Source organism: Azolla caroliniana, unplaced genomic scaffold (assembly GCF_043228905.1).
Source record: "Azolla caroliniana isolate FFs.n. ecotype wild unplaced genomic scaffold, voAzoCaro1.0.p SCAF_16, whole genome shotgun sequence".
NCBI classification, from domain to species: domain Eukaryota; kingdom Viridiplantae; phylum Streptophyta; class Polypodiopsida; order Salviniales; family Salviniaceae; genus Azolla; species Azolla caroliniana.
The window spans coordinates 3,679,334-3,694,105 of record NW_028230451.1 but is presented as its reverse complement, the minus strand read 5'-3'; the positions used below and the strand labels follow the sequence as shown (position 1 = coordinate 3,694,105).

Genomic DNA, 14,772 nt, shown 5'->3' with positions numbered 1-14,772 from the left:
CGATAATGCCCCCGATAAGCAAGCAAAGTCATTTTCTTTCCTTTGCTGCACTCGGTGAAATTATGGAATCGTCCCACTAATGACCCACACCCTATGCTAGGGCAAGGGTTGCCAATGTGGAATGAACCTCACAACTGAGAATGTGTGAGTGGCACATCTTCTAGATAAATCATAACCTCATAATGCCTATGCTGGTCATCTCTCTCCTCAGAAGGCATCATATCAATGTGCCTTGAGTGTCCTATAGCAGTGGGCATAGAGGCCATCTATGACAAAGGCACCCTCATAATGTACACTGGTTTCTAGCCATGTCACTGAATGCTATGGCATCCTCAATCATCTCATGCATCAACATGAGTACACTGTAATGCCAAGCATAAAAGACAATGCCATCCCATAATCTACTCATGGTTCATAGCCATGTCACTAGATGCTATAGAATCCTTAATCATCTCATTCACAGCAAAATATAAGTGAAGATTCATACTAGATACCAATGTGGAATGAACCTCACAACTGAGAATGTCTTCTAGGGCCCTCATAACCTCATAATGTTTAGGCTGGTCATCTCTCTCCTTATATCACTTAGAATGAAGATGGATTCATCATCAGGCCACCTTATATAGACATCAATCTGTCCAATGTGATGTGCAGTGTGATAGGGCCGGGCCCACTACAAGACACTTTTACACACATCTGACGATGGATTCATCATGAGGCCACCTTATATGGACATGCATATGTCCTATGCGTTGCGCAATGTGATAGAGCAGCTGTGAACTTCATCACATCCGTTAGAGATTGAGGTAGGCAGATATACACATACCTATAGATGAAAGAATTTGCCAATTGTGTCATCAAGGAGTGGAATCTGAAGAACACTATGTTTGTCACTGTAGAGTCTTTTATGAAATCAGAGGGAGATACCATTGCCTCTTTAAACAAGGCTTAGGCCCGCTACACAAGGTTATGGAATATGAGGATCAACGGTGCCTAGGAATTTTCTCATTAGAACTCAAGAGACATAGGGAAAAGTTGTTGAAGGAAATTCGTACAGCCACACAAGCTCACCCACAAAGAACAATCACAACTTTCTTTAGCCCTATCACTCCTAATGCTACAAGTCAATCAAGGGATGCACAAATGGGCTCCCGACCAGCACATAACAAAGGGGTTACCATAGATCAGACAATAGCAATTTCTTGTGTACTTAGGCCCCGGCCCCATGTACCACGACCTCAGCACCCTTTTCATCTGTGATAGTAGATTGGTAGATTCGTACAATAACATATTTAGCTTACGCAAGATAAATAATAGTTCTTACATTCAATTAACTTCATGATAAAGTAGGTCACACCAAGGCTCAACAAAACCTTCAGCATCTCCATGTTAAAATTCTCTGAGAATGCAATGATCGTCAAACCCTGCAGATGATTGTAACTCTTTAACTATATATTTTCCAACAATAACCATAACCGAAACGTTTTCATAGCATGAATTACAACACTTACTTGTAACATTAACACTAACAAAATCCACACACGAAGGAAACTGTGATACAAATGAAAAAATGTCCTGTGCTCAACAAAAGATGTTTTCCCCAATCCAGGCTTTCTAGCTACCTGAAAAATATAACTGTAGTTATGATTAGGCATTCCAAACCACTATGGCTCCAACATGAATAAATAAGATAAAGATGCATCTACATATAGCATGGAATGTCCAAACAAATTTGCAAACTACACTACTAATATATCAGGGCTTTTTCAAAGTTCACCGCCACTCACAAAAATCCTTCACCCAGGTGCAACAGTAGAAAGCACATTTTCTCTTCCATATGAAAATCAGATATGGAGAGTGTGTTCAAGTGATGTATGATGTGCCTACAAAATGTTTTAGCATTTAGCAATAGGAGTGATGACATTCATGTTTTCCTCGGGCAATCTTTACATTCTTTATATGTCAAAAAGAAATGGAGAAGCGTGTACATGTCCTCTTCTTTATTTGTTTTCTACTCTGAAGAAAGATGCGATGACCTAATGGTCTTTTTTTTGTGAAAGTGAGTCTTTAACATAATCTGATTACATCTTAATATCATTAGAAGTCAAGAGTCAAGGTGAAATAAGTATGCTCGTACCTGTAGTAAAACTTAAAATTGAAAATTATTAATTGGGCAAAAACTGGTTATGGATAAAGATGTAATCACCCCGCGAAGTTTGCTCAGGCCGTTTTTAGGTGCCACTTCTTTTACTGGTTTAGAAAGAAATGGACTCTCTGTCATTGATGAAAAAGGCCACTTAAGCTCATTGAAACATGATGGTGACCTGCAAAAACACATCATTTCCTGCATGTTCATGACTTGAACTTGACAAATTCTAAATGGTAACATGGTTGCGTAAGCCATCCTTTGAACAAACCAGAAAAATTCATTGAAATCATCATAATTTCTCCATTTCGAATGACCAGCTTTTCCTCCTCCATTTCTTGACGTTTCCTGAAATAATAATTCACCTTGATATAGAAAAGTTTCCCGAGATGTGTAACATTCAATTATTTAAATAAATTTATCTATGTCTATTGACTCTTGGTGTAGGCTGCAGTATGCAGCACAGAAAATTCACTAACTACTATTAAGTAACTGCCAACCAAAGAAACCTCACCTTCATGCTGATAAACAAAAGATTCCCAAACACAAAAATCATTACGCAATGAAGACTCAAAACTATCAAATTTAGATTCTTCATGACATAATTAGGAAGATTTGTATTTCAAAATCATTATATGTATATTTTCTGACAAGGACTCCTAGGCATGTAGGTATTATGAGTTCCTCTATGTCATTGTCATTGCAGAGAATAGTGTAAGGCACCCTTTCATGGCATGTATAAGAAGCATTGAGTCCTACGTGATGAAATAGTTTGAATAAAAAGGAAATATAGTTACATTATGTAATTTATTAGCAATGGCTTACAAGCCTTTATGCACTAGAACATCTTTATTTCAGTTCTAATGGCACTATGATAACTCTGATGCTGCATTAAGAATCATAAAAGGACCAAATGTATAAAAGTACGTCTCTGAAAGACCATAGTCACATATGCTACCTAACAAACATTATCAAAACTTATTTTAAGAGAACAAAATGAAACCACCATATGGATACCAAAACTAAGCGCATCATATCCCCAGGAGGCTAGCTCAATAAATGCGAGATTAACACTTCATCGTTCACATTCTAGACAGTAAATATTTCTTTCATATTGTATTATCATTTCCCAAAACAAAGAAAGAAGATAAATTCATTGGTCTCAAAAAGACCACAATGATCTATGAAACACTGCTAGTGATTACAGCTGTTTATGTTGACTCATTAACAAGTAACAAAAGTAAAGGTAGGTTAAAAAGGGAGCCAACAAACCAAGTTTCTATCATATCTACCTTCCCATGCCAAAACTATTGTCGACAAAGACAAAAATGGAAAACTAAAGTAAAATGGTCCTCTAAAAACATTTAAAATCCAGTCAACAAAAAAATTTGGGAACTAATATAATTCTGGTGAAAACATAAAGTAATCTTAAGATAGAGAAATAATCTCCAAAACAATTAAGAAATACAAAATATTTGGGAACTAATATAATTCTGGTGAAAACATAAAGTACTCTTAAGATAGAGAAATAATCTCCAAAACAATTAAGAAATACAAAATATTTGGGAACTAATATAATTCTGGTGAAAACATAAAGTACTCTTAAGATAGAGAAATAATCTCCAAAACAATTAAGAAATACAAAATAAAGCAACTGAATTGGATTACCAATGGCTAACTACGAAGATTTTGGCTTGAAATAACATTAAAGGTTAAAAGAATGCAGGGAGCATATACACCATGTATGCTAATCATAGATATAAAACTCTAGATCTTCAGTTGATTTTCCAACTTGGGCTTGGGAATGCCTCAGATTTTGCAAGGTCACAATAATGTTCGAGATACACTCACTGAAAATTCAATTTCCAAAAAGAAACCATTGGCACACACCAGAAGGATAGGATACAACTGTATACTTCCTTCTCAGAAACATGAATCCATACTATATACCTCTTTTAAGGCATTGTAAATCGGTGTTATGACTGTTTCCAGGAAGGACTGTTTCTCTTTCACCCGATATTGTTTATTCTGCTCAATTTTATCATGGGCCAACATTCCATTTAGTTCATTTGCCATCTGCATGCATGAACCAATGCCAGAAAGAACGAAATAAGCAAGTCAAAAGCTATATAATCTAACCTCCAATTACCATAGCACATATGACACATAATGGAGTTGAGAAACTACACATGTGCTTATATAGACCTAATGTCATCAGCATTCAAAAATTAAATTCAACCAGACTGCCTCTAGATTCATTTAAAAAAACTGCTAAAGATAAAATTTTGCCAAAAACTCACATGATGATAAATGAAGCAAATACCCTCTGGGAGAAATCGAACATTTGCTGCTTCACCCCATATGCACAAATATAGAGCTACTAGAGCCACCCTCTCTTTTTTGGTTGCTACCCTGGAATAAAATTGATGAGAGATCTCATAAAAAATCCGCGGAGCTTGAGTCCTAAAAAGTACCGAATATCAGCAATACCGTCCATAAACAGAAGACTTTCTGATGTAGCGACACCATTTCTCATAATTATCAAGGATCTTACTGCAGAGCTTCTTGATCACATCTTCATCTAACTCCTTATTATCATCAAAGAAGTACTTTAACCAAAGGCCACACGCCAACACTTGTGTTATCAATATGTTCTCAATACCTGATCTAAACCTCTGGGAACATTTGAATCATTCCGTTGAGATTGTGCATTTGCTAATAAAAGAACAAAATGCTCTCGCTGATTTCTGACATTGTCATTCTGCAAAGAGTTACCAGAAACTGGATTTAACACAGAGCACACAAATTATCGATTGCATCACAAAAGTTTGCAACTCTTACATACTTGGAATCCAAAAGCATAGTGAAGTGCATCAAATATATCAGGCTTCCGATGTTGAGGCACATCAAAATTATCACCGAATCGCAAACCGTCACATTGAATTGCTAACCGTGCAGCTTTTATCTGGCAAATTATTTCATAAAAGAAACCCAATGAAATTTATCTAAATTTAGCTTGTTGTAGACGTCAAAATTCATTGTAGACTCTTATACCTCTGGTAAATTAAGAATTTGATCGGAAACACCAGGTGCTTCTAGAGGCAAGATATTATATGGCTGGAATGCCTCAGAAGTCTTCGCATCTAATTCCATTTCCTTCTTAAACTGAGAGAAATTGATGAGAATAAGCCACTCATAATTATGGGAATTGATTTATATGGTAACAACAACAACTAGCTCTATACCAAAGAAACTAGATCACAGGCAAAAGATTGATACTATCAACTGGAAAGGAATATTTGTCATTCTCAAAAAAGTACATCGCTCACATTTTTCTAGCCTGCCAAACCCTACATGAACAGGCCAAAATTATGAAATTTGGTTGCACACACACATGTGCATGTAAATCAGTGCCATTTTACACTGGAAAATCAAAATCAGCTAAGTTTCTTCAGTTGCAAGTAGCATGAACCAGTGCAATAAACAGCATATACTATTGAGTGCAACTCAATCACTAAAACTGAGGTGTGCAGCATTAACCAATTCATATGGTGAATCAAGACAACATTTAACCAACTTGAAAATTAAATCTAATTTGGTCCATACTACTGTTATCAAGCAGCTACCACTATAAGGTTGCCAGACTAATGCTTCTCTTTGAATTCAGCTAAATCTAATAATGAAAAACAAAAGACTGCCCCAGAAACAAAGAATTTCACCAGACATGAAAGAAAGAAAGATATTTCAACGTCTTTTAAGAGAGAGCACCTTACACTAAAAAGAGAAACTCTTATTTTAAGCATTACCAATCTGACTGGGCAAATTAGATATCACTAAATACATGCTACATAGAGGGCATTCCTTCCATTGAGTTGGCCAACAGGGTTTCACTATATTAAAACAGGCTATGTGGAATTGAAATTAGAGAGAAGTGGGTGACCCTAATGCACTGCCAGCTGTCTCAGTATCATAGTTGTCTAGAGAGTAAGAGCCTTTGTGCATGACTTCAAGTCACTAGATTAAAAAAAGACTTATGAAATAAATTTATTAATCTGGGTAGATGTAGAGAACAAAATACTTCATTATAAACTCTGCCTAAAGTTCTCTTCTGCCTGAAGAAACAGCCATATATCACAGACATGATCAGAATATGGAACAGGTTGAAAACAAACCTCTGGAGTGAGCTGTGTGGGGTATGTTGATGCAAGAGCATTTATAACATCCCTTAAAACCCGTAAAGTAGTAAAAAATTTTCGTCTTTGTGATCTATTCTCCAATCTGCAAAAATGCAAAAAATGATAATCTACCTGTCATCCAGAAAATTATAAAAATACTCATTGTCAGAATATGTTTGCCAGATATCAAGATATCTGTCTCTTCCTTGACACAAAGATACAACCAAACCATGGTCTGAACACCCTCTGTGTTCAGACCACCAATAACAAGCTCTTTATACACCAGTCCTGTCTCCCCATCATCCCAGGATAGATTCAACATTGACCTGTAATTTGACTTCCTTCCAGAACCCAATTCATAAATTGAGAGCATGATGTATGGTATAAGATAAGTAGCATACCCAGATTCAGCTAGCTGGTCCTTCTGAATTCTGTAAAAGTTTTGTAAAGTTATGATATCTTGCTCGCGATAAAAATCGGTACCATCTTTCTTGGCTAGCTTTTGCTGCAGGAAGGAAAACATATGGCATTTTTGTTGTAATATTAAACTGTGAAATACATAAATAAAGCTCGCTTACAACAAAAAGAATACCTTTATCACCGACATCAATCCTGTCTTAAACTGCAGAACACCCCTCCCCTGACTTTTGGGATCCAAGCTCTGAGAGAGAGAATAAGCATGCTCACAAACTGCAAGGAAAATCAGAAAATTCATTCATCATCCTTCTTAGCAGGAAATAAAGGAACTGTTAAAGAATTTGGCCCAACAACATTGGATATTAAAGCCAATGAGTTTGTGTTTTTCCAGAAACAGCACATATTCAGCTTGTACTAGTCATTCTCAATTGACTAGATCAGGAAACTCTCATAGAATATGTGCTTGGTTTATTAACATATCTTCCCGGATGAGGTTGTGAATTGGTGTCAAATTCACCCTATGTTATCACAGTTTTACAGACAGAAGATAAGGAGGAATATAAACAGGCATTTTACCTCCAGTTTATATCAGTACTGAGTCACATATTGTTTGTCTATAATCACAAGAATTTCTGAATTGATCTGTTTGATTTCCAATTTACTAACAATGGTTCCATTGGGCATCTATATTCCCTCATATCAGATAACATGACATAATCTAAATATCTCCCCTGCTAGTTCACACAAGGCATACATGATCAAGATACATATTTTCTTTTGCTTATCAGAGAACAGAAAGTACATTGTACACACACCACATGTGTACATCTTAAGTGTGCATCTTTACAAGAGATGATAATGCATCATTCATCACCAATTTTGATTTTACAAAGGAGTAAATTTCCTTTAACTCAGTAAACTCCATAACAGGTAAAAACTATATTTTGAATTTCTCAAAGGTACAACAGAAAAGGAAAGGCGAATGTTAAATACAGAAAGAAAGATATATTAACGTCTTTTAAGAGGCCAAAATACAGAGAAAAAGAAAGATCAAAAACTGAGAGAAAGGAAAAGTGCTTAATGATAAAAGACGATGCATCATTCACCAAGCAGCTTTGATTACAATGCTGCAAAGATAAAACAAATTCATCGAGTACATACACTGTTGAAATGTTCGAAATGACAAATCAAAACATAAAAGACAAATGTTACAAACAAAAATGTGAGAAATGAAAGGAGTTATGAGTGAATGTTGAAGACTTTATCAACTCTATATCAAATAGAATAATGTTTGAATTGTAGACAATAGCAACAGAAACGGAAAATACCAATGTCAGAAATTTTCATAAACTGCATATCAAGATAATTGCACACTTTGGACACATGGCAATGCATGCTAACATCCAGCAGGTAGAGAGCTCGTAAAGGCATAAAAGAAGGGAGACAGCTCATTGTCAAAGCAGCAAATTTTATATGACTAAATCCCTAAACTTTGTTCAGGAGGTATTGACAAGGTAACAAATCACAAGGGCACATTGGAAGCTTACAACAACCAACATAGTGAGGCCATTGACCGTAGACTTGCCAAGCCAAATCAAGCATACAACCACCCCCCCAGTTTCTCTTTTATGTTACTTTTTTTCTCCATTATGTACGCAAGGAATCAATGTGTAATTTTGCTTAGATTGATCTGCATTGGCTTGCAATCACAGGAATTATGACCACCTTTTTTATCTACCTTCAGTCTTATATCAAGTTCCGTGTAGATGATAGAGCATTCCCCGAAATCCAAAACTTGTGTTTAAGGGTGTGATGTTTCATGAATTTTCATGCATCGAACTTCAAGTCTATCTGAAAGAACAAGTTCATTGGCTAATCCTACAGGTGGGTCAACATGTTTGCCATCATGCTGTAACTTTGCAAAAATCTCGTTGTTGCAGGGTTAATGGTTTCCTCCTCCCCGACAATGATTCTTGATTTTCAAAGAAATCAAAAATCATCCAAGTTTCCGGAAAGAGACTACTCCTCTAAAATCAACACTTCATGGAAGTTTCATAAAGAGGCAACTTCTAACATCAACAAATCATGGATTCAATGATCCGTGCTTTTTGGTGATTCGTACCTCCACGAATTGCAGGTTCAATAATCCATCCTCTTCGACAAATCATACTCCAATGAATCGTGAGTTTGATGATCCAAGTTTTCAAAAAGAGAAAACTCCTCTAAATCAGCAAGTCATGGAAGTTTCATAACGAGGCAACACCTGACTCCAACAATTCACGAGTGAGGAGTTGCAAGTTCAACGATCTGTGCTCTTCGACAATTCATGCTTAGAAGACCCGTGTGTTTGTTGAATTTGTGCTTTCAAAGATTCATATATACTTTGATGAATAATGAGTTTGTAAAATCCATGCCTTCCAATGACTCACACTTTGACAAACTGTGCTTTTTGACGATGTGCACTCTGACTATCCATGTCTTTTGATGATTTGTAGCTTCATCAATTCGTGCAGACCAACAACTCATTGAAATGATGACCATGATGTGACAACTATGATACGAGAAGTTCTATACAGACAACGGCAAAAACAACTATTGTTCACTCCAACAGATTGTTGGAAGAGACGATTGCAAGAACTAAACAAAGATTAAAAGCAATTCAACAACTCCTAACTAAAAGGCGATTGGTGAGCAACAATTGCGCAAATTACAACTCTCTACAAAGCGACAATGCACACAACGGATGATTGCTCATACCGAACACCCTAACCCTCATTACCTTCCTACTAATACTACACACAGTTAACATACCCTAAAGTTCCATTTCCTAGGGTTACTCCATTACAAGCATACACTCATACATAAAGCCAAACACGCATCTATACACAATTACACAGTTACACGCACTAACACACATATATAAAGAAAAAAATACACATTCACACGCACTCACTTACTTTCACCATTACGCACAAATAATACACATATACATGTTTATATAAGAAATTTCTCAATCGTACAAATATGGACATGCACGCACATTCATAACATGCACATTCGTCTGCTCTTACACAAAACAATACCTACATGAGCACATGAAAACATGTACACTTTAATACATGCATACATACTTCTACAACTACATCAGCTATACACATTTACAAAAACATACATATCCGTATACATGTAAACCAATTCATACATAGAAAAGAAGTGCATGTAAAGACACATTCAACTGCATCAAACTCAAAAAGAGACATCGCCGAACATAACTACCTGTCAAGACCCCTGTGATCCCCCTTGATCTTTCACATGCACGTACAGAATCCACAACATAGTGAGAAAGGAAAAGTATGTTTTGATGCGATGAGGTGGACAAAGGCAAAGCAATATTCCATTTGCTTGAATTTCTCATGGACACAACTGAGACCGAAAGAAGATGAAAGGAGGAGATGGAAGCATGGGGGCGGAAGAAAGAGAAGGATAGGAAAAGGAAAAGAAGCTCTTACTAAGAAAATTTGTCTTTATTGCTCGGACATAAACAGATAGAATGACAAACCTTAACAAAGTAGGAAATGTGAGAGAGAAAGAAGAAGGAAGTGGTTTTCACTTACGGATGCGAGAAACGTTGGCATCTGCGTACTGTATTGCATTAGCTACTTCGAGGACCGTGTCAATGTTGTTGCGAGCAAGAGAAGCTGGAACTGAACTAGGGAGATCAGTGGCACCGGGTCGAGAGGAGCGAGGATTGAGTGCAGAAAGAACGAGGCGTTTCCAGTTGAGCAGATATCTGTCACGGCTTGGATCCATAATGAAAATGAGAGGAACACACACAAAGAGAGGCTAAGGAAGCATCGTGCAGCAAGACTGATTGAAGAAAGTAGGTTTCTGTTGCACGGATGTTATGATTTCTTTTCAGGTAGAGAAGCTGGGCGAAGGAGAACGGCTTCTTCTTCTTCTTCTTCTTCTTCTTCTTCTTCTTCTTCTTCTTCTTCTTTACACAAGCAGAGAGGTGAATGTGTCAGTTCAAGTTCTGCAGAGGAGAGCTGAATTTGGGAGGAGGAAGATAGAAAGGAGAGAGGTTCCGTTTTCACCTTCTTCTGGCAGGGATTATGGTTTCATCTCTGTTCTTCTACTCATTCGTCGTCGTCGTCGTCGTCGTCGTCGTCGTCGTCTGCAGACCATCTATGGCGGAGAGATGAGAGACGGGTTCCGCTTCTCCTTCTTCTTGCAGTGATTATGGTGTCATTCCTTCTATTTCTCATTCGTCGTCGTCGTCGTCGTCGTCGTCGTCGTCGTCATCGTAGTCGACAACAGATCAGCTATGGCGGAGCTGAAGGTGGGAGGAGACTGTGCAGACACTGCAAACTCAGACTGACCTATCTGTCTGAGACACGCGCGGGCGCGCAGAACGAGGAATGAGGGAGGGAAAATAAAATAAACGAAATGGAGGGGCCGAAAGAAGAAGAAAAAGAAGCAAAAGAAAACCCAGAGAGAGAGAGAGAGAGAAAGAAAGAAAGATATATTAACGTCTTCTAAGGCCAAATTTGGCCCATGAGACAATTGGTTTACAACAATAGAATATTTATCCAGTCATCATAACTAAAATAAAATTAAGTAAAAAAAAATAGAACTTAAACTAAAAGAGTTCTAGTAGTGTACAATATGTAGTATACTCGAAAGTGACTATACACTAAGCCTAATTTTATTTCCACCCAAGCCTCTCGAAAAGAAGTGGGGGGTCAAAGGGTCTTGATGTGGGTTCCAATGTAGAGAGTGCCCTAGCCATGGCTTCTAGTCGGTGTAGCTCACGTTCCCTTATTTTCAATATTGCTTCCACATCACATTGAGTTGCTTTGAAATCCGGCACCCGAGGACGTCTGGTTCTTCTCTGGTTTTCTGCCTCATCAATGGAAAGGCCGAGTGGTGCAAGTGTGTCGGCATTCGTTGTCTCCTCAGGTTCCTGAAAAACTGCATTTGTTACATGTTCGTGATCATTAGCAACATTATTGTCAACATTTTGTAATTTATTCTCTCTGTGTTGTTTTAGCTCTAGAATGTATTTGCCTAATTTCTTTATATCTAGAGTATCTAATAGTTTGGAGAGGGTGGGAGACGGACCAAGTATGTCTTGGTATTTTGCCCTTATCTCGACATAGGTTGGACACTTGCATGTAAAGTGGTACTCATCCTCTATCTCTATGTGACATAACCTACATATCCTTTCCTCCCTAGGGACTCCACTAGTACGGCCATTCTCAATCTCAAGTTGGTGAGATGATATTCTAAGTTGTCCAATGGCAACCCTTAGTGCATGTGGTAAGAATACATCTAGATATTTTGGCCGCGTGATAAAACCTAACTCAGAGAAGTGCATGAAGTGTTTCTTATAGTACGACATTTTAGATGGGAGTGGCTCTAGTGGGGTGATCCATTTACACCGAGTGTAAATTTGCCATATTTCTTGGCGTATTACTTTATTGCGGTTCTCATGAGAGATTAAGGTGTTATCACTCGTGTGGTTGTACCTAAGGGGAGATAGGTTATTAATGTCTAGACCATTCGCAAGAAGCCAAGTCACCATCATGCCATACCATGAGCTAGTATAGCCGGACTCATACAATGATCGAGAGGCCTTAAAGGCTTGATGAGACATTCTATCATGTGGTTGGCTATGTATCCTATCAATAAAGACTACAAGTTGAAAAAGTGCCTCTACTAGCATTGGGGGTAACGTGAACTTGGCCCTAATAATGTCATGTGGTATAGTCGATTTGCTTCGGAGTTGGCGGGATAGCATCATCACCAATGGTCTCTCTAATTGCGTCCACATGAAGGATGGTAATCCTGGAGCCCAAACCGCTGATGCATACATGAGGGAGGGGGTCACTAATGAGTCAAAGAGCCACCCTTTAGTCCGTGGCTCTTGAAAGTGTGCTTGGTGGCATTGTCTCTCTAGGAGTGAGAGGGATGCATGTCCTCTCGTGAGTCTATCCTTCGCTACCTATGTCATCGAAAATTTACCTGAGCGGGCACTAAAAGTGACTCCGAGATAGACGTACGATCCAACCACCTCGGCTGGGCTATGGGAGATAGTTAGGTGACACTTAGCTCTAACTTGGGCCGATGTGTGGAAGATAAGGACTTTCATTTTCCCTAGATTCACTACCAATCCTCGTTGTACACAAAAGTCATCTAAGGCATTAAGGTGCCTCTGTAGGTCGTGTTCGGATTCAGAGAGCAAAACTATGTCATCCGCATAGAGCAAGATACGAACCTGCGTATCCCCAAGGACCACTCCGGTGCCTCCCTCACGAGCAATAAAATCTGTGATCTCAACAATGTAGATCCCAAAAAGCGTCGGTGATAGGGGGCAACCTTGTTTTACACCAATAGTGCTAGTGAAACGATTGGATAGGCCACCTGGGCATCGGACACACCCGGACACTTGTTCATATAGTGCGTACATGGCCCATACCATATCATCTGGTATCCTCAAGCTTTTAAGTCTATCAGACAACCGATCTCTAGGGATTGTGTCAAAGGCTTTGCAGAAGTCCACAAAAAAACAATATAATCTCTTCTTGCGAGCCCTAGTTTGGTCAATTAGGCATCTAAGTGTGAAGATGTGATCAATAGTGGAGAAGGCTCGTCTAAAGCCAGCCTGTTCAGGTGCACGAAGGTTTAGGGTCTCCATGTAGTCGCTAAGCTCTGCTTCCATTACTGCACCATATAACTTAGCAAGGGTATGGCCTATCATAATGGTCCTATATGTATTTGGGTTCATGGGGTCCCCCCCTTTATGTATGGGGGTCACTGTATTCATAGTCCACTGTGGTGGAAAACCCTCTGCAAGGGCACGATTGAAGATTAGAGTTAGCAAGGGAGTTAGGCACTCTCTCGCATATATAATGTGTTCAGCTCGCAATCTTGTGTGGTCCATGGACTTCCTATGTTGTAATTTCTTTATGACCTTCATGACCCTAGAGGTCGTGAAAAGTGTCCCCGTGGTAGGCCGGGGTGTGGAAGGCATTGGAAAAGGTGGTTGGTTTGGGATTTGGTAAAGTCTCTCTGTATATGTGTGCCAAGTTTCGGGATCTTCGATGGGTGTTTGTGGTCTTGGCTCCCGTAGTCTCTTCCATGTCGTGGCGCAATTGCTACTCATGAGCATATGGTAGAGTTCCCAGTATTGGGATGCCTCCCACACTCGTCTCTTACGACGTGTCATCTTACGCATTTCTTTGCGAGCTGGTATGGAGGTAATACTACCATTGAGTTGCGATACTGTAAGTTGTCTATGTAGGTCCCTACAATCCTCGTCATACCATTTATTTTGTGGCATTGATCCTGATCTAGCTTGATTTGAGTGTTTTGTATATGGGAAACTGCTAGCTGTTGCGGAGTGAAGGATGTGTGTGAGTTTTATACTAAGGCTTTCTAACGGTAGAGAGGGATCAATGGAGGGGAGATGGGCCTGAACATGTTGAGAGTATATGTCAGAGAGCTCATGTGTGAAATGTATTGTGGTGTCATGGCATGGTTGACTAGACTTGGTGACCTTAGAGATATCACATTTTAGCTCGAAGTATAAGAAACTATGGTCTGCGCCAATAGGGCATGGGGCCACTCGGAAGGAGTTAATCATGTGGGTAGCTTCCGGGCGCCCTATTAGATAGTCAATTGTGCTTTCCCCTCCTCCATGTGGGAAACATGTGAGCTCTTCCGAGCCCGGCCACTTAGCTAAACCATTATATATGACCATCTGGTGCCGACTGCCAAGTTCGAGCAGATGATGGCCAAAGCTCGTGGCGTCCGCACCTTGATCCTTTGATCTACGTGTGGTGCCTATGTCTAAAGGATCAACATTTACCATTTCTAGGTTTCTATTCATCTGAAATACTGTGCATTGTCGGGATTGGGTTCTCGCATTGAAGTCTCCTACAAGAAATACTTCTCCTTGGGAAGAATATCGGATTATGTCATCCGATAGGGGTTCGTATGGAGAAGGCCCATGTGGCATTCCTTCATCGACTA

General features: G+C 39.0%; 1 protein-coding gene and 1 pseudogene across 1 annotated transcript in view; both read right to left on the bottom strand.

The window, feature by feature from the left end:
• The window catches only part of LOC147853644 (callose synthase 9-like), a 36,299-nt gene extending 25,553 nt beyond the window's left edge, over positions 1–10,746 (bottom strand). Inside the window, exons 1-14 of the mRNA XM_087331824.1 lie at positions 10,353–10,746; positions 6,914–7,011; positions 6,723–6,826; positions 6,319–6,424; positions 5,201–5,311; positions 4,992–5,111; positions 4,809–4,907; positions 4,637–4,734; positions 4,447–4,558; positions 4,097–4,222; positions 2,418–2,494; positions 2,207–2,324; positions 1,512–1,622; positions 1,325–1,424 (exon numbers count right to left, since the gene is read on the bottom strand). Of these exons, the coding sequence (XP_087187950.1) occupies positions 1,325–1,424; positions 1,512–1,622; positions 2,207–2,324; positions 2,418–2,494; positions 4,097–4,222; positions 4,447–4,558; positions 4,637–4,734; positions 4,809–4,907; positions 4,992–5,111; positions 5,201–5,311; positions 6,319–6,424; positions 6,723–6,826; positions 6,914–7,011; positions 10,353–10,548 (1,576 nt within the window). The 5' untranslated portion in view covers positions 10,549–10,746. The remainder of the gene's footprint in view (positions 1–1,324; positions 1,425–1,511; positions 1,623–2,206; positions 2,325–2,417; positions 2,495–4,096; positions 4,223–4,446; positions 4,559–4,636; positions 4,735–4,808; positions 4,908–4,991; positions 5,112–5,200; positions 5,312–6,318; positions 6,425–6,722; positions 6,827–6,913; positions 7,012–10,352) is intronic.
• A 128-nt stretch (positions 10,747–10,874) lies between these two features.
• Positions 10,875–13,459, bottom strand: LOC147853643 (uncharacterized; annotated as a pseudogene).
• Positions 13,460–14,772: the final 1,313 nt, after the last annotated feature.